Source organism: Charadrius vociferus, unplaced genomic scaffold (assembly GCF_000708025.1).
Source record: "Charadrius vociferus isolate BGI_N301 unplaced genomic scaffold, ASM70802v2 scaffold142, whole genome shotgun sequence".
In the NCBI taxonomy this organism is placed as follows: Eukaryota; Metazoa; Chordata; class Aves; order Charadriiformes; family Charadriidae; genus Charadrius; species Charadrius vociferus.
The window spans coordinates 1,276,888-1,301,758 of NW_009647025.1; the positions used below are offsets into that span (position 1 = coordinate 1,276,888).

The following is a 24,871-nucleotide window of genomic DNA, read 5'->3' on the forward strand; positions in this document are numbered from 1 at the left end:
AAATAAATCTGAAATACTCAATATATATTTATTATGGAGGTAAACAGCTTCCTTTTTTTTTTTTTTTTTGTCCTGACTCTGATCTTTGCCTTCCTTTCCTTATTCTGATTGCTGTTTGTCACTGATTATCAGAACATGTAGGACTGGGTCTCGTCTTTGAAATCCAATGTGCTGCATGAATCTCTATGTATCTCCAGGTATTAATGGTCAGATATTAGGCACCATATTTCTCCTTCATTATTTCTCTTGCAACGTAGATTAAGTATGAAGTAATAAAAGGTAAATGCATGGTGAGATGCACCATCTCAAACTAAATACTGCTTTGTATTTGAATGTATTCTTTATCAGCTGGCCTAGATACATTATAAAACTGACTTTCACATAGAGATGTGTCCAGAGACCAAAATACTTACTTTTGAAATTTTATATGTATGTGTTAGATTAAGTAGTGTCTGTCATGAAGGAGCAGCTTTTAAACATGCTATGCTTATTTTCTTTGTAGCTGATTCTTTAATGAAGCAGACAGCTGGCAGAGACTCGGTCACAACCTTGATCTCTGTGTCATCTTTATAAACAATTCCTCTTTCCATTCTTCAGGTTTTCTTAATAATCCAACTTATTTTCTCCATCCTATTATATGCTATAGATGATTTTTTCCATTTCATTTTAGTCTATAAAAGTAACAGGAGTTTTTCAAGCACCCAGTGCAGAATAAAGATGACTAATTAAATGCTAAAGGGGCTGCTGATTGGCACATAAAGCTGCAATGTGATAAACTGATATGAGTTACAATAACGTGCATCTTTACTTCCTTGAAAAAGTGTATAATGAGACCTCATTTAAATATGTTCTGTTTTTAAGAAACATCCCATGTGTTTTCTTTGAAATTAGCTTTGCCTTCATCTGTTGGAACTATTGAGCTGATCTGCTCCTTGAATTATTCTATACAAGCCTGTGCAATTCAAAAGAGGAAAAAAAAGGCTGTAAATCAACAGTGCATAATTTTGGCAGCCCACTTACTATGCTTGAAAAATAATTTTAAGATGCAATTGAAAGATATAGGTGCTTACAGGATACACTAAACAGTGTAAAGATTCATGAATAACAAAAGTTTTTCTTGCCTTCTAATTTTTCATGAGTGGAAAATTCTTCTGCTAAAAACCATTCCCAACAGAAATTTTGGAAGGCCTTGGTTTAAGCAAATTCCTGGTCTATAAATTCAGACAGTAAGTTAAAAACTGTTAGCTTCTAAGAAGACTTATTTTTTATATTAGAAATCTTGCAATCTCCAATGAATCCTGCAATGCTGTTTGTAGTTGTTGCTTTGTGTGATGCTGCATAAACTGTTTCATGAGTGTAGTTTTGTGAGCCCCTGTCCATCTACCAGTGGAATAATTCTTTTGAGTCTCAAAGGAGGACTTTTAAAATTATTCTTGGCCAGTATTAGTTAAGGTCAGCTCTGAAAACTGTTTGTGGTGACACTGCATCAGCGCACCAGATTTGCAGTTTCCAGGTTTTTTTCCCTTTCCGTTATAAGAATCAAGAACATCTAAAATTAGTGTTGGTTTCTCCAGGAGTCTTTGTCCTTGTTTATGTAGGAAATAAGAATGAATGTGCAAATGCAATAAAATGGTTGGAAGTGTAGATGTGGGATTTGGTAGTCTGTCACCTGTCAGATTACTAAGGAAAGTGAAGCTTGCATTTTAGACCATTACCTAAAGTATACAGTAAATGTACAATTTTGAATTGTGGTATGAAATATGGTGTATGAATTATGTTCAAAGTTGCATACAGTCCCTTTTTGTATGACCAAGATACCTTTAAAATATCATTGTACTTTTATAAATATAAAGGAACATCAAGTGGGGGAAAAAAAAATTGTGCTATGTGGCTGTTCCAAACATTAGTTTTGCATCGGTGGCATAAGAAAAAAAAAAAGTATAAGCTATCATGTAAGACGTCGGTGGCATGCTCAAGATACTGTTCTTTACTACTAAATTATGTCAGTATTATTATTTCATGTGCAAGGTTTCTTTCATGCTAAAAGATTTCTTTGTCAAGATATATTAATAAGGAATGCCATGGATGACTTAGAGTTGATGGGCTGAAGTCTTAAAATCTTTGTGTTGTCAACCTCAATTTGAAGAGCTTCAGTGTCAGGGATGCTGGAGGGGGACAGAGAATTAAATCCAAGGTCTCTTAGGTCAAACTTGATTGAAGTTTTATTGAGGGCGATCAGGAGAAATTGATGAATACAATATGTGAAGGTAAACAGGAGAGGCACAGCAAAAGAGATCCATCTCTAGATTATTTCTAACTGCTGAAATTGATTAGTAGGCTCAAAATCTGTCATAGCCTCCTTTTTCGTGTATGCTTTGGAAATATTTGGGAAATTGCATGGGGGGAAAAAAGATAACTCCAGAAAGATTTCCTACTTCACACTGAAGTGAAGTATTCACCCCTCTGTTTCTGACAAAATCTTTGAAATCAAAAGTTAAGATTGTTTCAGTGATGTGTCCACACAGGCTCTACTAACCAAAAGCTTTTTCAATGGGTAGTTTTTGAGCCTTAATTGCACAGTACTGGTAATGGTTTCCTGTCTTCCTTCTTTCCTGAAACAAATTCTTGCATAGAGAATGTTTTCATGATTTGTAAAATAAGGGTGATTTGGAAGAGTCTTATTCTAACGTGCGTTATATAAAATTAAAACATTGACACATACTGTGCTGATTTGAAGGGATTCTTCAGGAATGTTGCTTTTACAATACGTCAGTTTCTTTCTTACAAAGTAGGGCTTAGTTTTTAAATTACAATTTTTGTTTCTTATTAAACTTATATACTGAATCATACATGGAATAAAGCTTATTCTTATTGCTACCCAAAAGCATGTAGAGATAACACTGTTCTGAAGAGTTTTTTGTTTAAAGACAATAGTTAATGGTTACTAAAGACAGGACTATATAATGCAAGTTCCTAAATGTAATGGAGGATAGCGTACTTTCAGTGCTTTTGTTGGGTTCGGGGTTTTTTTATTTATTTTGGAGGAGAAGTAGAATGAGAATTGCAGGATTTGGGAAGATGATGAGGATAAAGGAATAAAGTGGGCGGGAATAAAGGGCGGGAAAAATACCTGAAGTCAAGAGGTAGGGTTGTTTTTTTTATTATTTGTGGCATCAGGAGACACTGATGGGGAGGATAAGGTAGCATTTGTGAGACTTTCATGGTAAAGGTTTTTCACAATTTTCTGTAGTGGAAAGCACTCATTTTGTTGCGTAACATTGTGAACACAGACTAACTGCTTTTCCTGAGCTGGAATAGGGGCTGAGCAGATTGTGTCAGCAAAATGAGCCTTGATTTTGTAATTAGAGCTAAAAAATATATTGGAAAAAACTAAGGATAGCATTTTAGTGACATTTAAAGTATCTTCTTTTGTGTTTCTATTTGTTGAAAGTAATGCAAATAAAACATGCAATGTAGTTTCCTTCTATGTGGGACAGATATACACTTAAAAAATGGAATGGAAGGAAATGCTTTATAAGAAACATTACAGCTGACTACTTATGAATGCGTTTTATAAAAAAGAGTGGTTACACTTAACCCTTTAAAAAATGTCATAATTGCTGGAGAACAAAATATGCTGAAATTAATTTCCGTTAGTATGAAAACATCTTGAAGATAAATTGATTTTTTTTCTGTATATAAGGCTCAATTGTTCCTGCATAATAAGGATCAAAATATTTTTTGCTAATTTGAAGCATGTTTTTTTAGAATGTATTCTCATCATAAAAGTTGTGGTTGCATATCTTGTTTTAAAAACATTAATAAATAGGAAAGAAATAAAAGGTAGCATTTTCTAATGAATGTAAAGTACTTCGCAATTCTTTTTAGCAGTATGAAATTATCTTCTGAAGTTTCAGTAGATACAATTTTCTGTCATTCCAGCTACCAAAAAAGAAAAAAGTCTGTTGTAGTAATCTATTGTATATTAGCAATCCTCTTAATAGCAATAAACTCTTTAATTCTATGTTTTTGTTTTAGAAGTTGAATGTAGTAATTTCAGTTTCTGTTAGATGAGTGTTTTTAAAACCTACCATCATCATCTTTCTTATGTTCAATTCTTCAAGTCAATTCTATAGAAATTACCCTTCTAGCCTTAATTAATTTCTTGCCATTTCTGTTTTGTAAAATTTACATCTTATCTTGCAGTCTGAATAACATGTTGGCTATTACTCACTCACTAGACAGGTCTGATCACAGAGGTGAAAATGGAAAAAATGTTATAGTATCTGTTGTTCATAAGATCAAGTTACAAATGGCATTCTGCTTTCCCTTCCCAAAAGGCACTGAGGCGTGAACTGAAGGATAAAGAGCAAACCATTCTCAATGCTGTGGACCAGGCACGAGTTTTCCTTGCTGACCAACCAATTGAGGGGCCTGAGGAACCAAGAAGGAGCTTGCATTCAAAAACAGGTCAGAAAATACTGTCTTCCAGGAATGGTTAAAGGGAAAGAAAAAGGACTTGCATGTCTCTAATACATATTTACTTGGTTAGACTTCAGAATTTTCCAAACCACATCCTGATTGCTTTTATTTCAATGATTTAGCCTCAAAGCATTACTACTTTGCTTTGTAAGTACTTACGTCTTCATGGAAGAAGTAGAAAAATCTCTATTTCCTTTTCCAATTTTTGATTCAAAACAAGAAATCATCAGTTATTTTCTTTTTTTCTTAACACAATAACGTACACACCTTAAATGTAGTCAGAATAGTAGTTCAAGGATACGCAGTCAAATGTATATATGTCATTATTGCAAAGTTTTACTCCACAAATAGAAACAAATTTATTCAGTGGTATATCTCATCAGAAGTAAAAAGAATCCACTTTAGGAAAGCAGGCATTACAGGATCTTAAAGATTTGAATATTAGATGAACTAAGGAATAAACCACAGCTATCCTAGATACAATATTTGCATAGTATTTGTTGAGAAATTTTTCTATATCACAGACCAACAAGGAGGTAATAATTTTCCTCCACCCCACCCTCTATAATTGCAAAATAGAAAAATATACCAAATGTCTGTGTAATTAAGTCCTAGAATTATGTTTCTGATATGAGCAACAACATTGTAAAATCTTACTTTTAATTACATAAGAATTGTTCTTGGAAAAGGTAATAATCTGCCTTTACAGAAATAACAATTGCTGTAAGACGTGAATTATTTACAGTTCTGTATAATTTACAAAATTACAATGTAGCTGCTTATACTGGGAGTTAGTTTTTTCTTCTCATACATCTTCCTATAGATCTCCATAGCAGACTTTTAAAGTTTGTTCAATGGAAACGACTAATCTTTCCCACATGCACACTTGGTGTTATTTGTGTGCAAATTTTTATGTGGTTTCCATTTCCCTAATTCAACTTTGTGATAAAGTTTGAATAGCTGGTGATTAAAGGCAACGAACCATTTTTCCCTGTGATTAGTTCTGGTATCTTAGCTGCTCTAATGTCACTTACTACTTCCTTTTTGAACTCTCAACTCCTGAAAACATTCTGTTTGTCTTTACTCTCAAACTTAGTTGATATATTGCATCTCAAATGTTTTAGTTGGTCTAAATCACAAGCAAACTTGCAGTTGATAAATAATGAATGCTTTCTTTATATTTTCTCATTCTTTCATATGAAAGTTTTGAAGTCACAGTATCTCCTCTCAAAAGCCATAGAACCAGCCAGCAAAGATGATGCCAATGCATAAAACGTTACCAGTGTAAAATGTTCATTTTCCATCAGGTGTTGGTATCAATGATCCAGTGTTGACTGAAAGTGCAAGAGCAAACTTCAGATGATGAGTTGCATCATAAATTCTTTTTATGCAATCTATTATTATTATTATGTTGTGCTATACAGATGGCAGTGATAACAGAATAGCAGGGAATTTGATGACATGGTAAACTGTGTAACAATAATGGCCAGGCAGATGATCTGCAAGTGATGTATGAGTGTCCGTTGTCTAGTCTTCATATTTGAAAACCGATCAAATATACTCAGACTGGGAAGCTTCATAGATGTGCATTGAACTTCTTTTCCTCTCAGTAGTTCCATCGACTTTCTTTTTTTGAGCACGTTATGGGTTAGTCTTGGCTACCAGCCAAACTCCCACCCGTCCGCTCACTCACTTCCTCCACCTCAGTGGGATGGAGGCAGAAGATAGGAAGAACAGAAGTGAGAAAGCTCATGGGTCAAGGTGGGGACAGATGCAGAACCCTTACAAACTGCTGTTATGAACCAAACAGATTTAGTTTGGGGAAAACAAAGTATTTATTTTCATTTAAAATTAATATTTAATTACTGATTCAGTAGTGGGAAACAAAAAGACAAACATTAAAACTACAACTTTCCTCACCTCTTTCTCGGGTTCAACTTGACTCCTTCATTCTTGTCTCCTTCCTCCCTTGTTATGGCTGCAGGTCATGCTCAGCCTCTTCAATGGGCAACGAGTGGTGTGAGAGGGTGGGGAGGTGGTGGGTCCATGGTCAGCCTGGCAGTTTCTCTCTGCTGCTCCTTTCTTCTGACACCTTTCCTCTGCCCCAGTGTGTGCTCTTTGTGGGGAATATGTGCCCCGCCATGGAGCTGCTACTCCTCCCCTGACCCTGGTGTTCCCTTTGCTGTTTCTACTTTTTGTTCCCTCCCCCTCCTTCTCTGATGTTTTCTGCTGTTTCTTAAATACACTTTCCCTGAGGTGCCAGCAGTGTGGCTGAAGACCTCAGCTGTGCCCTGTGGTGGGTCTTCTGGAGCTGACTGTCCCTGGCCTCTCCTCACAGAGGCCCCCATGCAGCCCCCACTGCCCGCAGTGGGCACCTGCACCCTGCACAGAGCAGTGTTACACTTCCTGTAGATTAATAGTCTTCCAGGCCAAAAGGTGTCTTTTAATCATCTGCTCTGATCTCTTATATATCATAAGCTGTTAAATTTCACCCAGGACTGAGTCTAGTAAATTTTTTCTGACAAGTAATGCCATCTATCTCCAGAAAGCTGCGTCTCTGGATTTGAAGACATCCAGACACATACAGTTGTTCTTCTGATTAACCATTTTGAGGGAAAGCTGTGGGCATGGGCTTACGTTTGCTCTTAAAATGTTTTGGGTTTTTTTTATTTTATGTCAGCTTCTCGATCACTGGTGTTCTCTGCAGTGGATTAAAGTTTACTCGTTAACTTCAGTGAAGTACACTTCATGTTGCTAAAGGGGAAGAGTTTGAACATGTTTTTGGCTGCTTCTGTAACAGAAATAGCAAAAACTTTTTTTAAGAAATCGTAATCACATTAATTGGAAATGGCAGGGGTGTTAGGTGGGGAGGGTTAGCTAACCCAAGGAGGATAAAGGTTGTAAAATAGCTTTCTATTTTCTTCAACCTCTCCCTTTCCATCCACTTCTTTCTTTCTCCCAACCCCACTCCCTGATTGTCAGAGAGGACATTGTTACAAGGACGAGGAATAAGAGAGATTTAGGAGAAAACTGATGAGAATCAGTTTTAAACCTCACTGACTGAGACCAATTTTTAATGACCTGTGCATACAGACATTCATGTTCCATCCAAAGACAATATTTATTATAGGATGCCTTATGATAACCCGTTATTGTCTAGAATGTTTTTGTTAATTTCAAATATATCACAAGAATGTATGATCGGGTTATAAGCAAGCCTTGGTTTCTTCTTTCTCATGTTGGTCATGTGCTTCCTGTCTTGGCCTCCTACTGTACCATGTAGTAACTGGCACATTCAAACACAGTTCTTCAGCTTCCAGGAAACTTCCGTCTAAGTTAATTTTATCTCCCATCTGTCTTCTGATTTTGTTTTTCCATGTTTCCGTAGGGAGGCCCATCACAAAAAAACAAGCTTCACATTCTTCTTGCCTTTGAGCTGCTTCAGCATCTGAGTGGAGCTGATTGATAAACCAGCAGGCCAGCTGTTGAATTCTATTGACGGACGGGATAAGGAAATTAGAAATGCTCACATTTTTAGCTTTGTTGTCACTTGTCTATGGTATAGGAGAAAACTTAGATTTAAAACTTTTAATTATAATTATCTATGGCATAGTTACAGTTGGCTTCTTAGATCCCTATACTGTTAGCAAGGTTACATACAGCCCACAGGAAACACAAAGGAAAGCGTAAAAAATATTTTCTGTCCCCAGGGTTCAATGAACTGATCATAGGGCTTTGCTGAAATTCTGCCATTAACATTCCACTGATGCAGTGAGGGAGTGGAGGTAATTTTTTTAGAAGATAACATAAACCAACATCCTAGCAGATTACCAGAGGCCACTACACTGATTTTCACGGTAATAGTGAATGTTTCCAGGAGTCTGCAGTATTGTTGAAGTACTTCAGTAGCTTCTAGTTTTCTTACAGCAATCAGATTCCTAGCTTTGAAAGATGTTATATGGTAGCAAAGGCTGTGGTGATAAACACATCATTTAAATTTAAGCCTTGACCATCTGTTATCTCCTCTTAATTGAAAGTATAGAAAACTCTATAAACCGCATCTGTATTATAAGAGAAATCTATTAATAGATATCAGTGAATTATATGCCTATACTTTATTTAAACTTGTAGACACAATATATTAATCTGTTTCAGACATAAATATAAAAGTCAAACTTCTTTGCTTTATACCACTGAACACATTCAGATAAATTCTCTGCCATAATTTTTCCTCTTAACAAGGAAGATCTCATTGGAAATAGGCAATTTATTGTTTTCTAGTTTATATAGCAGGCAGCATTTCTATTCCCAACTTGTGCCTGTTCACTAGCTGTCACACACTGCTGGAAAAGTTTTTTGTTCTCTGCTACGCGGCTTGGCTGAGTATGAAGCCTTGAGTGTGAAAATCAGAAGAGCTTCAGAGAATGAAGAGGGTGTGGCCCACTGGAGGTCAGTGGAAGCATGCCCAGAAACTACGCACACTATTTTGACCATTGCTGCTTCTGTTTTAGTTGGAGCTCATTCACTTGTGACCTTTGAGAGTTTCTTCATAACATTAACGAAACGTGCAGTTACCCATGAGAGAATCTCAAACTTAGTATCTCTCTCCTTTTCAGATAGGTCTCTTAGTCACCCTACAAGTTTGGTCCACCTAGATAAAACCTTGAATTCCTTCCTTGCAGAGTCTACATGGTTGCTCGCTTGGAGTCATATTAGTAAAGTTCAAGAAAGTTGTTTCCGTTTGCTGAGTGGTGTGGAGTGCAAACTTGTGAAGTTTAAAGCCTCCGTTTTTCACAGCTGACTATTGGAAACAGGCTGGCCTGAGGCCATAGTGGTTAATTTTGTCTTTTTTTTTTTTTTTTTAAATACCATGAGGACCTCGGGATATAAGCAGAGTTATATTCATTCTTGACCTGTATGCTACGTTATGCCTGATTTTAGCTGAAACACAGGATGCTCCGCAGGTGGAAGCCATATTCTTAAACTTTAACTGTTGCCTTTTTTTAAAGACACCAGAAACCAGTAAAGCTTTGTCTGCAAGAGAATTTTCAGTTACGCTGCTAGCAACACAGATGACTGAGGAATGTCAAAGGTTAGGACCTGTCTGAAAGAAAATTCCTTTCTTATGCTCCAGAGCAAACATTGCTCAAAAGCACTGTAAATGAGCCTCAAGAAAGCAAATTGGAAGTTGCAGAATATTAAACAAAAAGTGTATAGAGGAGAAAACGGGATGAGGAAACTTGCTTCGAAGGTTCAAAAAAGTTCAGAACATGGATGTTTTAAAGTCCTGTGTTGTTGTTACAGGACACCATCAAGTCAGGGAGCCCTGTCTTTTGTGCTGCTTGACTCATCTTTATATTTTCTGGTTTTGTATTGTTTTGGAATAAAATAGATGCTTTCATTTTGTTTTGAAATGCTGTTAGGAGATGTATATCTGTCTCCTGTAGCCTTCCTGAGAAGCTACCTGCCATACATGCTATGCCAGAAAAAAAAATCTTTATTGATCTTTGGAAGAAATAAAAGGCCGGTTACAATCTGCAGTTGCAGTGCTTTGGAAAGAAACATAAGATTAATTCCTTGCTTACCTCGAGTACCTGGGATACAGTGGTGATAGCCTTCTCTCCATTAGTACTCTCCCTTCAACAGGAATTGGAAGAAGACATAGTAGTTTAGTGATGCTATAACAGTACTGTTATATTTGGATTTTTCTGGTTTTGTGGCAGGAGCAGATTAAAGCTGAATTCACACATGCTTTGTGTTCCTGGAGCAACACAAACTTTGGATTTCTGCTGTGCAACAGTATTGTGACCTTGCTTTGCATCATACCATTTATTACAAAATGGTGGATTGTTTTTAGTGAAAAGTATTATATGTCTTTTGATTATATTGATAAATTACAGTGATTATGATGGATAAATGCATGGTTCTCAGGATTGCTGTAATCTTCTTTAGTTTTCTGGAGATAGATGCTATGGGATGACTTCATTATCTCTTTTAACTAGAAGCCGTTTTCTCTTTGTTTCATCCTTCTTTGTCTTCCCCACCAACACCCACTGGGAAATAACAACAACCATTATTAAAGGATATGTATAGCATTGTTCTCATTTGTCTTGATCTGGAGCCTATACTCTGGGCCCTTTTCGGAAGTGTTTCTTATGCGTGAGGTTAACAGCTTTCATTTTCTCTGCTTTCGCAATTCTATCTTCTGCAGACCAAAGGTAATTTGCCTTTTATCCTGGAGAGACTTTCTTCACTCACTCTTTATTTAATTTTCTTTTTTTATTTTTGTTTGAAGCGCTTTCGGTTTTGATAGATGAGAACCTAAATGGGCTACGATGAAAATGACTGTGCTTTTTCTTTGTTTTAACTACATATGCAATAGATATTTGAATAGGAGAAAAAGGTGGCATACTGGGTTATGCCTGCATGGCTGGGTGCTTGGAGTCTGACTGATGACTACATTTCAACATTAACCAATTGCTGCTTTTTCTTTAAACTTCCTATTCCCATCCCATCAGAACTAAGTTACCCCATCAGAACTAAGTTTTCTGTCCAGATTGTTAGAAAGCCAGAGAATGCTTTTGCTGGAGCGATGCTAGAGACTTCGTCATGCAACAATAATGCTGCTTCTGATTCTTCTGCTTAGGAGTTTGACAACATGCCGTTATGTCTGTTCAAATGCTCTGAAAGTGTTCCTAATGATTACAGTGCTGTGACACCCATTGTTTTTTTGCTGCAAAGATTGATTGAACCAAGGATGAGACAACGTTTGACATAATAGGAGAGAGAGGGGGCATGAAATCAGCTTCAGTTCTAGCATATTATATTGAGAATATAGGAAAAGTGAAAGAAAATTAATGTAATTGTGGCAAGATGGAAAGAGATCACTAGTTCAGGTCCACATAATGAGGATCAAGCAAAGTTGCTTAGAATCAAAACTCCTAGAGCCAGGAGTAGTTGAAGAGATCTGAAATAAATTCTTGAGCGTGAAGTATTTTCTTCACTGATAACATTCCTGTGTAAGCGTTCTCCATATATGTAAGTATGTAAGGAAGCTATATGCCCTAAAGTTCAAGCTTGAAAGTTTTCCTTCCATGGCACTCTCTTTGCTAGAGACACAGAAAAGCCATTGGTGCTTTCATTGCTTGCTTTGTGACAAAAGATGCTTATTAAAATCAAGTTTTTTTCCACTTCAGAAGACGACTTTTTTTCCTGCACCTTCTCCCTGACTGCAAGGTCAGTTAATATCTTTCCTCCCTGGTAAACAGATGGTCCAGTGAATATAGGCTTTTCTTACTTTCTGAGCTGCTGCTGAAGTGGAGATAATGTAATAAGTACCATTAAAAAAGTAAAGCAGGGGAGGAGTTGATCATTGAGAAGACTTTACATTAAGTGGCGACAAAAAAGCAGCAACCACTGTGTAGTGTTTTTTCACAGCAAAAAGGAACACCGTCTGCCAGCGTGTGTGATGACAGACTGGTGAAATAAATTCCAAACTCACGGAAGAAAGTTCTCAGTGTTAAGATATTTTTTTGAGGTTTACAATTCTATGCTGTGCAACCAGTATCTTGGAGAATGTGTTATCTGCTTGAAAAAAAGCAATGCATTGCTCATGAGTAAGTTGGGTTTTCATGATGGAAAACATGAAGTTATACAAGATGCATTTATCTCTTAAATGAATAGGTGCTGAATGGTTTTATAGCTCATAAAAACATGTGTTTTGCTTTATTTCCCTAATAAATGTCTTATTAGGTCAAGTTTACAAGCACTTCCAAGGCTTTTGTAAAATAAAGCAGTCTTGCAATGAATTAATATTTTTCAAATAAAATGTGTGGCGGATACCCTCACACAATGACACTGATTTGATAAATGGTCTTAAAAGATTTTCGGTTTTCCATTCTGTTGGGATACTTGTATCACCCCAGTCAATCTGGAATTCTTTTCCCTCGCAAAATATATGACTATCCCCTCCCAAAATATGTGACTATCATATGTGTCTGTCATGAGTAAAGCTGCCTTCTTTTAGCTGACGAAAGTCAGGCTGTTGTTTCTATTCCCATTTATTGCTACAGCCACTTTTTGCTTCTACTGTAGTGAGAAGCACTCATTCAATCTGTTGTGTCGGTACCTTTATAGACAAAGAAAATGTTTTCCAAGATTTTCAGCTTTTATTAAAGCTTTCAGCATGTTTCTTGTCAAGTGACATATCATTTTAAATGACCTGCTAATAATCTAGTTTAGGACTCTTAAGCCTTTCCAACTTTCTAGTATTTTATGCAGAATTGGTAGGTTTTGGCTCTGATAGCAGGTAAGGGATGATGCAAGCACATGATGTTGGATAAAAATGGCAGATTGCAGCTTTGCATATATGTAACTTCTACTTTGTCTAGTTTCTGGGTATAATGTCCCCTGTGAAAAATGCTCAAGGGAAATGTAGAGAGGACAAAGTCTTCGAAGCAAAGATAAAAGTTTATTCAGGATCAAAATAAACGAGTCAGTGTGCCTCTCAAAAAGAGCACACTTAGCTACAAAACTTCAGGTATTTATGTCCTGTCCCCTTTTCCCATTGGTTAGGTACTTTAGGGCGCACATGCTTTTACGACCCGTTAGCCTGTCACAAATTCGATTCACACTTTTCTCCTTTTAAGGAGTTGTTTTTCTAAGTTACACAGCTCTGCTTGTGCCGTCAACACACAAAATGGCTGCTCATAGCCCTGCTTGTGTCGTCGACATACAAAATGGCTGAAGCAAAACAATTCTATCTCTCACATCCCCTATATTCCCATGTGCCAGCAAAGGAGGCTTCCTCTACTGGGTCTGCAATTTTCGGTCCCCTTTCAATGAAGCTCAGTTTCCCTCCCTTGTGTAAAGTGTTCCAACTCTAGGTGCTCCCTTAATCCTCATGTAAAGTCCTGCAGCTTTTACTCCTGAGGCCTGGTTGTCTTCAAACTATAGTTATAACGTAGGTATCATAGGATACCTATGCTGTGCTAGTGAACTCTGCCACTAGGTGCAACTTCCCTGCATGATGCAATTCAGCTTGGCTTCTACATTGTTCGCAGTCCCTTTGCCACTGGACTGTAGTGGATTCTCATTCATATATTATTATTCTTAATGGCAAATAATTCCAAAATTACTTCCAGCAACAACTTCTTTGATATCTTTACGTAAGCAATTTGTAGCTGTTGGGCTTTTTTTTGTTTAAAACAACAGTTTTTATCTGAAAGGGTTTTTTTGCGCAGAACTTAAGCTTTATTTCTTTTCCTTTTTCTAAAATCTGTTGCAAAGTTGGGGTAAAGATCATCCCAGAACTGTGGTACCCTATGATGTAGGTTTATTCTACTGTGAATTGCTGGAATACCAGAGACAAGGTACCATTTATCACAGCCCGTCTTTGGTCTTCATCTTTATTCTGGTTTATCAGTATTGCAAATTGTGGGTTACTGCCATGTCTATATATCCCAGAGCTACATACATAGTTTATATCCCTTTGCATCTAGTTAAGCATTGCAGGTTTTTGTCACAACTGTTCCTCCCCAGATTCTTCTTCTCAAATACCCTCTTGCCATTGCGGTATCCCAAAGCCTGGCTAGCCTCTGCCTTTGGAGGCAGAGTGCACATAAGCAGTGCCCTCCTGCGATAGCTCATGACACCCAGCAAGTCACTGAAATACATTGGTAAGCTCAAAATTTCTTTTGGCCCTCTCAGCTCCACTCTTTCTTCAAACAGCTCTCTGTGTTTTTTAAAAGACCTTTTCTAATTCTAGAAGCCAAAACATGCTCTGCAACCTGCAGCCCAGATATTTGTCTCCTTCCTTTGGTGATATTGGCTGTTGTTGATTGTCCTTGCCCCCCGATCTCCTTTGGTTACTGTTGGTACTTTTCTAACAGGATTTGAAAAAACCTTAAAAAAATAATAAACAAATATGTGGAATTGGTGGGCATAAACTCTGGGTTTCATCAGAGTAACAGCTCCCTGTTACTTTTACTTGTGGGAAAAATGTGCCTGCCTTTCTCAGCAACAAATTGAATGTATTCTAATGATTTCTTTTGTATTTTGTGTTGGGTGCTGTGGAACAATAGTTGCATAAGCAAAGGCATAGTAAGAGAACTTTTGCACCCGTAACAGTGTGTTTACTTGGACGTTCATCAAGCCTTCAAAAAGCAAAATGCTTCCTCCCCCCATTTTTTGTATGTTCCTCTCTTGCCCTTCTCTCCCAACTTAACAAGTCCAAGCTTAGTCAGTTATAATGATTTTAAAGACAGTGTATCACTAAATGGAAGACTGTATGTCTCATTTGACTTCTGACAAAAATGGTGCTTTCATCTTTGCATGATTGCGTATAATTTATTCATAGACAACAATTGAATTTTAATCACAAGAATACTGTGACAAACCTTTTCCAAGGGTTTTATATAGGAGTGAAAAGGAGGCCAGTTGGCTTAGTTTCAGTGTACGCCACATTTCTTACCCTTATTTTGGTCTCTGGTTTCTGCATTATATCGTTTCTTCTGCTTGCTTCTCCACCTGCAGAAACTGCAAGGCTGTTATGTAGAAGGGGAATTCTCTGAGACTGGCTTTGTTTGTCATTACTGAAGCAACTCTTCCCTAGTGAAGGAAGCTACCCCTGACTTTTTTTCAGCAAGGCCCCTCTCAGCAGGACCTGCTGGGGATGTCTTAGGGTTTTCTTTTTAGCTTTCCGACTGTCTGGGTCTTGCTCAGTCTCAAATTGAAGACCCTGGAAAAGGCAGCATGTTCTCTTATTGATAGACCCCCTGACTGGTTTGCAGAAATCATCTGTTGTGAAGAAGAGATAAGCTACCAGCTGACTCAGTTCTTGTTATCAAAGAGGGCTGAGGTATATCTATGGTGTGGAGTTCTGTCTGATGTCTTGCAGATTTACCAGGGATTGGGGATTTGAATATAAGCAATTTACTGAAATAATCAGTATCATTTGTGTGTGAGGTTGTGTGTTTTCCCACTTCGGCTTTGCTTATTCAGTGGCAGCTGGTCTTTGCTAACATGAATGGGATTTCCATTGTTGTGTGGGATTTAGACCCGTAAGCCTGAAATTTCTGAGAAATAATTCATCATAAGCTTGGCTCTTTTTCAGTCAATAAGTTCATTGAACATTTTTAGATTTGCAAAACCTATTTAAAACAGCCTTTCAGGACTTTGGTGTTAACACAGAAAAATGGATGTAGAGCTGCAGAACTGCTCACCACGTGGCACTCAGTACACCTTGGGTTTTGCTAGTGAATAGGAAGAGAAAAGACATCCTGGGGGTTCGGTGAAAGGTGGTGGTCCAGGAATAAAGCACTGTTCTTATTCTTTCTGCATGAAATGGTCCCCAGATTCCCTATTGCAGTTTCCAGTAGGGAAGAATGATCTTTTATTTCCTTCCCCTGTGCCTCCAAAAATAACAAAAATGCAGTAAGCTGCCTTAGCTTTGCGCATATTATAATACATGGAAGTCAGGAATGGTTTCCTGTCTTCTGACCAAGCTTTATTTTGTCATCAGGAGTATTAAGGGTTATTTCTCTTATGGCAAGGTGGACTTCCTTCTGCCTTGTACCCACTGAAATAAATTATCAGTTGACTCTGGACTTACTGTCTTGAGTGTGTACCTCAGGAGCACTGTCTGTTTAACTAGACATGAATAAAGAAAAAAAAAAACAACAAACCAGTGTAACTTTTCTTTCCCTCTGCAGAGTTGACCCCTGAAGAGAAAGCCATGAGGATTGCCAAAGCTATGCGTAAGCAGTCATCAGAGGTAAAAGAGAAATGGGAGAACCTAAATGCCAGCGCCAGTATCTGGCAAAAGCAAGTGGACAAAGCATTAGAAAAACTGAAAGATTTGCAGTGTGCCATGGATGACCTTGATGCTGACTTGAAGGAGGCTGAAAATGTGAGGAATGGCTGGAAACCTGTGGGAGACTTGCTCATAGATTCATTACCAGATCACATTGAGAAAACTACAGTAAGTGTGAAACTCCTGTACTGCTGTCGTAGAAGGCCACAAAATTTGTCAGGCACAATTTGCTCTTAGTGAAGCCATGTTGGCTGTCACCAATCACCTCCTTATTTTCCATGTGCCTTAGCAGAGTTTCCAGGAGGATCTGCTCCATGGTCTTGCTGGGCACAGAGGTGAGACTGACCGGCCTGTACTTCCCCGGGTATTCCTTTTTACACTTTTTAAAAATGGGGGTTATGTTTCCCTTTTTCCAGTCAGTGGGAACTTCACTCAACTGCCATGACTTCTCAAATATGATGGATAGTGGCTTGGCAACTTCATCTGCCAGTTCCCTCAGGACCCGGGGATGAATCTCATCAGGTCTCATCATGTTGAGAAGCGATTTGTTATATCTTGATGGCTTTTTCTGTAAAGAGTAAAGCAAAGTCTTTTAGGTTTTCATTGCTGTGGAAAAACTGAAACATCTGCTGAAGTAAAAGAGGTCTGCTGCCTGTCCAGAAGCCAAATGCTTCTTGCCAGTAGGTGCCTTCTGTTCCTAGGCATGATGAGAAAGATTTTGAAGGGAGGTAAATAATTGCATTGTCCAAAGAAAATATTTTTTCCAGTTGCTTTTGGCTTGTTTCATGATGTTTAATCAAGCCGTTTATAGGATTGAACAATTAACTGCTCTCAGCAAGAAAGACATTTGATGCATCTTTTCAACTGTAACTAAAACTTGCATCAATTTTGTCTTAATACTGTATTTAGTTCCGTTTGATTCAATAAACCTTTTTCTTCTTTTTAATCATTGTAATAGTTCTACTCTACAGTTCTAATCAGGTAAAACCTTGTACTTCTTTTCCTTAGAAGATACATTCCTTCATGCTTTGCTAATTCAATAATAGTTTTTAAATTGAATTTTTGTCAGCTGCTTAATACTGGAAAACTGTAGTTACTGAACACATTTTTTTCTTAAGAGCACTTGACAGTCTGTATACTGCTAAAGCTCCTGATAGAGCGTTGCGTATTTCTTTTTTTTGAAAGAAAAGCTCTAAAGCCACTGAAAACCTTATTTAAATTGTTTTAGGAGCTCAGTTTGGATATGGGCATTTTAGTAAATTTCATATTGTTTTTCTCTAAAGATAGATATGAAGGAGTTAATAAGAATATGGAAGTGAGTGAACTTCCTTTGCTGGAGATCTCAGAGTTGCATACAGCTGTTTAGGACATGCTGCCACACAAGTCAGCACCATGTTGAGTTTATGGTGTCTTTTGTGCTGCTCAGTTGTCAGTTAAACTTAAATGCATGCTTCTTACTCTTCTAGGCTTTTAGAGAAGAAATCGCTCCTATCAACTTGAAAGTTAAAACAGTGAATGATTTGTCCAGTCAGCTCTCTCCACTTGACCTTTATCCATCATTAAAGATGTCTCGTCAACTGGATGATCTTAATATGCGGTGGAAACTTTTACAGGTACTCTTATAAATGTATACAGTAGGTGGGTGGGAGGGATGCTTCTCACTTTCTTCTGTTCTCTTCAAAGATGCATTATTATGGTTTGTTCATTATTTCTGTCTTTAAGGTGTTACTTTAGTGATACCAAAGCAACAAAGGGAGCTGTCTTTCCTTCCATGGCTTGACCAAAAAGCTTTTCCTTTCAAGCTGTCTCACCAGCTTACTCAGGAGACTGCATTAGTCTCTGGAGACTAGTGGGAACTATTGCTGCACACTTTTTTGTATGTTTTATAGCAGTATTTTTACTGCATAAATCATTGTTACTGAAAACTGGTGTACATATTTCTGTTGTGTTTCCAGCTCCTGTGAAACCTGTTTTATTTAGGTTTTGAATGTTCAGTTTCTGCAGGGAATTTCCCCTAAAGTGACTGAAGTGTTAGTAGAGCTATAACAAGATGTGAGCGATAGCACATTAACATTGTACAACAGAAGAAGGTATGCTGCAAGAGAGATTCATATTGCTTAGTTATGATTATTGTACTTAAATGGTCTGAGACAGGTAAATCAATGGCCCTGATTACAGTTCAAACTCATGCAGTTTCACAGTGCATGGTTTAATGAAGTTTCTTACGTCAGTTAAAGTTAATTTATCAATTTTTGCACTTTCTCACTCTTTTTTTTTTTTGTGGTAGGAAATGCTTACTGTGAGTCAGCTGCTATTTATTTCTTTACCTGGTTTCTAAGGGTGATATTAAGTGTCTGAAAGAATTGGGGGAAGAGTGGAGGATCTGTCGCCTCTCTAGCTGAGGGTAGTGGGACTGAATCTTCAAAACCTGGTCATCAGCTTCTGGTCTAGTAGTTTTGAACTGGTCGCTCCTGGGAGGCAAAACTATTAATGTGTCCTTCCCTTTTCTAATGTTATTTGGTAGTGGGTTTCTTTTTCTTTTTTTTCTTTTTTTTTTTTTTTTTTTTTGTGTCCTCTCAAGTTGAGTTAACTAAGCAGCCAAAACTGCTGCTGGGTGTGCTAGTGCAGTTTCATTTAATAAACTGGGGGGAGTCGTGTCAGCCAGTGAAGTGGTATCTTCCAAAATGGTTCCATGCTGGAAAGGCAGCTGTGAGATCAATACAATCAAATTGAGACCTGCTGACTGTGGAAATTTGGACAAAGGAAGGGTTGGAAGGAGGTCAGAAACTTCAGCAGTCGGCTGTAGTCACCACGAAACTACTATTGTTTGTTATTGATCTGCAGCACTTATACAAGAACACTGCAAGAGAGGAACATGACTTTCATCAAGCAAATGAAAGAAAAAAAAGTAGCCTTGAATAGCTGGATGTCAAATAAGTGCTATGACACACAGCTTAAAGTTATTTAACTAAAATGAATGTAAACAAGTGATTTTATTATCATGGCCCTGGTGTTTCAAAGTAAATGCAATTTTGTGTATGTGTGTTTATGTGTAGGTGTCTGTAGAGGATCGCCTTAAACAGTTACAGGAGGCACACCGAGATTTTGGGCCTGCATCACAGCACTTTCTTTCCAGTAAGTTCTTTGAATTAGTAGATGCATGTGAGATGTAATGGCTTTCTCAAACACTGACTGCTCTTTACTCCTGGTTTCCCTACGGCTTGAGGAACAGAAAGTTCATCTTCCATGTTGTTGTCTACCTCCCTGTTTTTGTAGGAGTGTTTCATTTTCATAACTCCAGTGACATTCTTACTGGTGTGCTTCCCTTGGGGATCACTGTAGTATGTTGCTGAGTTATGGTTGCGCCCCTGGTTGCTTTATTCTTTGTCCTCTGTGTGCTGCAAGCTCTGACCTGTGGCGGTTCCAGAATCTTTGTTTTCATAACCACCTCTTTCCTCAGTTTCCTTTCACTTCCACACTTGCTGGGAAGACACAAAGGAAGACTTGCCTGAATTATATTTTTTTTTTTTTTATTAAAGGCTTCATGTTATACATTCCTGGAACTTCAAATAAAGGGGTGGGGAAAGCAAACCCGCATCACTTCCTCTTGAGACCCATCCTTGTATCTTTTATTTTAATGAGAAAATTTTAGAGATGTAAGCCTACAATCACCCATACACTACGAGGGCAAAAGCAGATGCTTTTGCTCCCTCATTTTCATTTGACTTATTCATTACAGGTAGATAGGTTGTGATATCAAGATCCATGTTGATTTTCTGATGTTCTAGCCTATCTGCCATCATCAGAGTTCATTATACAAAGTGTTAACCCGATGAGCTCTCCAGTTTTTAATTGAGGGCTTCATTAATAAAGATAAAATTATTGCAGGAGTTGAGAAGTGAACATAAAAATGAGCAGCTCTGTCTCAGAGATTCTCAAGTGCTGTATGTCACTGTATAGCTAAACAGCTAATATAATTTGAAACAATAAATAAATCTTGTTTTTTTTCTTGAGTTATATGACAACCGTGTTCTTATTTTAAATTGACAACTATTTTTTCAGTAAACATCATGGTAAACAAGACGCAGCGTATTTAAAATATTACAGCTGTGACACAAAATAACGATTCCTGGAGCCACTTTGTCCTTTTTTTTTAAATTGGAAGAACAAACAAGCAACTTTAAAAGTATGGGATTTTGTTTTGTTTTGTTTTTTTAAACCCCATTAGAAGTATTGCATAGTGTTGCCACAATATTTTTGTAGCCCTTCCTATCTCAAACTTGTAATCCTGACCTGGACGGTAAACCTATGTAATAATTTGCTAAAAATAATATAGATAGAGTGGCATTTTTGGCACAGTTGAAAAACGTCCAATTAACTGTTGGGAAGAGTAGTCAGTCTAGTCTGTGTGATTAAAACACACTAGGAAGCAACATAGATAAGATGCAGTTTCCCCTACTCAAGCTGGTTTGAGAAGTTCCTGACTTCATTCCTGTGTCACTGTTAAGGCTGTTCACCTCTCCTCACCTGGACCAATGCAAATGTTCAGGTGACTGATCTGGAGACAAAAAAGACCCCCCCCCCAAAAAAAAAAAAAAAAAAAAAAAAATCAGTTAAACAGTCAAGAAGTAAAACAAGGAAGCCTGCCAGGCGGAGTTGGCTGGTTTTGTTTGCCTTGACCTGGATGATTTCATTGATTTGGCTTACAGCATGCCACGACAAATAATTGCATTCACAGGACTGAGTGAGTGGTGAACTGGCTTTGTTGCTGGATAAAACATTCTTAGATTTATGTCTAAAGAGACTATGCGGTGCCTTATCAGCATGCCTCAGCCTTGCTTAGGGCATCTTCTCCAGGGCTTAAGAGGACATTCAGTTTACGTTACATACAAAAGTCAAGAAGGGAGAGTTTCCAGAATGCATGTTGGCAGATACCACAAAGAACTATAGCCAAGTACCACGGTCCTGCAAAACCAAATAATATAGAGTTGTCCATTTCAATTATTTGTTAAAAACAAACATTCTCCTTCCCCACACAAACTACAGAAAAAACTTCTTAAAAAACCAAATCTGTTTTAAAAGAGCTTGAACTAGACAGGGTTACAGAATGTAATACCTACAACTTTATATCAAGTCTGTTAAATGAAAGTCAGGGACAGTAACTTCAAAAGGAAAGTAATAAAAAAATCATTAAATCTGGAAAAATGAAGGGTTTATTCTGACAGGTTGAAATAATGCGTATTCTAAATCAAATTTTTCAAACCTTTTTAGCAGCCATAAATGACTTCTAACTGTGAGGAACAAGTAGAGCGGCAGTCTGAATAAAATAACCTCAGACTCCTTAAACTGAGATTGTGATATGTATGTCTCGTGCAAATCTTTATCTCCAAAGTTGCGCTTCTGAATTAGAGGGGAGGTTTTTATCTGCACTCATTTGACAGCAGCTATTTTAAATTTACCTCACCTACCCGTTACTCTTCCTCCAAATCCTAACAAGAGACCATATCTTGCAGTCACACCGTTTTCAGATGACTGGCTCCCAGTTGTCACTTAATCAGTAATTTGTGCTAGCAAAACACCTATTTCTACCTGTTCATCAGATTCATAGAATCATAGACTAGCCCAGGTTGGAAGGGACCACAAAATATCATCTGGTCCAACCTTTCATGGGAAAGGGAGCCTAGATGAGATTATCTAGCACCCTGATTCCAGCCCCCTTAATGCAGTGATTTCACCTCTGCACTGGCTGGTAATGTTTCTCTCTTCAAAAGACACAGTGCAGCATTTAATACTGCTGTTGGAGTTCTTGGAACACCAATTACATGTATTCACCCAGACCATCGCTAGGGAAGTGCTTCAGAATATCTTTGAAGACTACCAAACAATATGACATTGGCCCTTCCTAAAATGTACTGCAGTAGGAGGCTGAGGTAAAGTAGCTACTTTTAAATTGTGCACCAGCAGTCCTGTCGGCCTGCACAATTTTTCCGCTTTTATCTTCTGGGATCTTTAGATAAGCAGAGCTGTAGTGTCATGTACAACTTCATGCCTTTTGCAACTCAGTGTGCAGAAGGCTTCCTGATGTTATGGATGATATCTGTTGATGTATCAGACTTGCATAAAATCTGCAAAGATTATCGCTGTTCAACAAGGAGTGCGAAGACAGGTTCTAATGCCTTTTTTGTTGGTCCTACAGTGGTAATGTTAATTTGAGTTGCAAATAGGAGCTAAGGGTTGTTAACTATTATAAATAAGGTTGGTGTATCTCCTTTTTGTTCTGTTGCAGAGCATTAATTATAGTAGTGGAAGCATTTATTTTCAAAGCTTAAACTGATAATAATTCTATGGAGGTAGGAAAACCAGTGTCTCCATCTTCCCTGGATGGATAGCTTGCTTGCTCAGAATTTATTATCCTTCTTTGAAGTAGAATGACCACATTTGTTTTATTTCCAGCTTGGCATCAAATAGATGCCTAGAATCACATTGATAGATTGCCGTCGTTTTCTCCAGCTGATTTTATAATTACTGAAAGTTGTCTGGGAAATATTAATTGTTCCTATTTAATTTATTCGAACTGTTTTAATTTTAAAATAAATAAAATAAAGATAGTTGGATTTTTTTATTTGACATGTGCTTTCTAATACTTACCTTCTCTTTATTTCCTCAGCCTCAGTACAGTTTCCGTGGCAGAGATCTGTTTCACATAACAAAGTGCCCTATTATATCAAGTAAGTTTGCCTCAATTCTTTTTTCCTTAAGCATAACAGAGGGTCTTATTACCATAACCTGGCAGAAAAACATAGGTACTAAGTAGAAATGTTATCAAGAGTTTCTCTACATAGTGTTATACTCCATATACTATATATTTTCATGTTTATTGCTTTGCATACTGTATAATTTAGAAATATGTAAAAAGAAATCAGTGACAAACCCTAACTAAAACCCCACTCAAACAGATATGAAACAGCAGAGATGCTCCAGTGTAATACAGTAGCTGTATTCAAACTAGGCTTGTTCTTATGTGTGGGGCTCATCCAGAGTATAAACTGTAGAGTAAAGGGGAAAAAAGCTGAATAAATAATCAATTTAAAAATATAAAGTTATTTGCAGACACCTATAGCAGAACAGTGGTGACTGAAATCTATAGAGCCTATTCACAATTTTGTGCAAAGTTCCTTTGAAATTCGACACATGTTGATTGTCCTTCTGTCATTTTCTTTATGGAAGTTTTTATAGTGCTTGATATTAACGTAAATATTAACAAAAATGTGCAAATACCTTGGTTACCAAGAGGAATAGTTGAGAATTATTAGTATTTTGAAAATAATAAGAAATACTTAGTTATGGAGGTATGGAGATTTTGATGTGTTCTACTTGAGGTTTCTCATTCCATCAGCATTTATCTATGTACTGTTTGCCAATACTATAAAGGTCAAAGATTGCAGCTTTGAGAGAAGCATAGCTTTTCGCTAGAGGTAAATGAAATTTTTAGAAGGTACAGTGTTTAGTAAGCCAGACCTGGAGTAGTTCATTTTAGGCTGAAGGAAATCCGTGTTAAAATGTTATCAGTTTGAGTTTGGAAAAAAAGTTTTTTTAAGTCTGTAGGATGACTATGAATTGGACCTACAGATAATGCATTCTAAAAAAGCATCAGTGAGGACTTTGTACTGTTGCATATTGCTCTGTCACATATCTGTGTACCGTACTTTGTGTTTCAAACAATTTATGAGTGCTTGAGAGCTTTGGAAAGCAGGTAACGGTAAATCTGTGTCGATCAAACCTGTTGTCATCATTCTTGAGGTGTAATGGTTGTTTTTAAACTGTGATATGAAGATTAATTTTGTTAAAGGGTCTGGGTGGGTAACTAGAAAAAGTAAAAACCTACTGTGAAAATCTTTGAATTCTCTATAAAAGCATTTGCACCTCTGCTGAAAAGTTTTGCAGGAGGCAACAGAAAGCTGGAGAAGAGGTTCCTCCCTCAGCCCTGAGTGGAATAGGAGAAGGCAAAGGTTGTATGTGGAGGCACACTGCCTGGACTTGGGCAGCAGTGCAATTAAAATGATCACACTTACAGCAGTAATTCAAAGAAAATGCTGAAGTGTGAAACTACAGAGAGCAAGAGGAAAACTACCCTCAAACAGTCTGTTTTTTTTCTGGTGGGTATGTCCTTAGTGGGTGTTGAAAGATGGCTATTCGCGTTCCTGCTCTACCTGATCAGAGCTGGTAGATGAAGTTGGGAGCGTTTACCAGGTGTGAGTTGGCTTGTGGAGGGGTCTGTGGAGCTCCTGGGTATGTTCAGAGTTGGAGGACAGAGATAGGATGGATAGTCCTACCACCAAAACAGATGGAACAGACTAAGATCAAAGATTCTGATCTATGCTGAGCAAAACAAAGATTTTTTTAACTTGGATATTTCATAGGCATATCCTTTTTTCATACTTCATAATGCATTTTTTTTGACTTTCTGGGCATCTCCCTTGCCCCACCTCAGCCAGAGTTCAGTTTTTGAGAAATCTTTTTTTTCTGTCATGACTAGTACAGAAGAAAGTAAGTCTTTCCAGTGTGCACACTTGGTGC

General features: G+C 37.5%; 1 protein-coding gene across 1 annotated transcript in view; it reads left to right on the top strand.

Annotated features, from left to right (window-relative positions):
* Positions 1-24,871, top strand: part of UTRN (utrophin) — a 389,280-nt gene that overhangs the window by 288,154 nt on the left and 76,255 nt on the right. Inside the window, 5 exon segments of the mRNA XM_009895523.1 lie at positions 4,341-4,470; positions 16,194-16,462; positions 17,761-17,907; positions 19,351-19,429; positions 22,962-23,022. Of these exon segments, the coding sequence (XP_009893825.1) occupies positions 4,341-4,470; positions 16,194-16,462; positions 17,761-17,907; positions 19,351-19,429; positions 22,962-23,022 (686 nt within the window).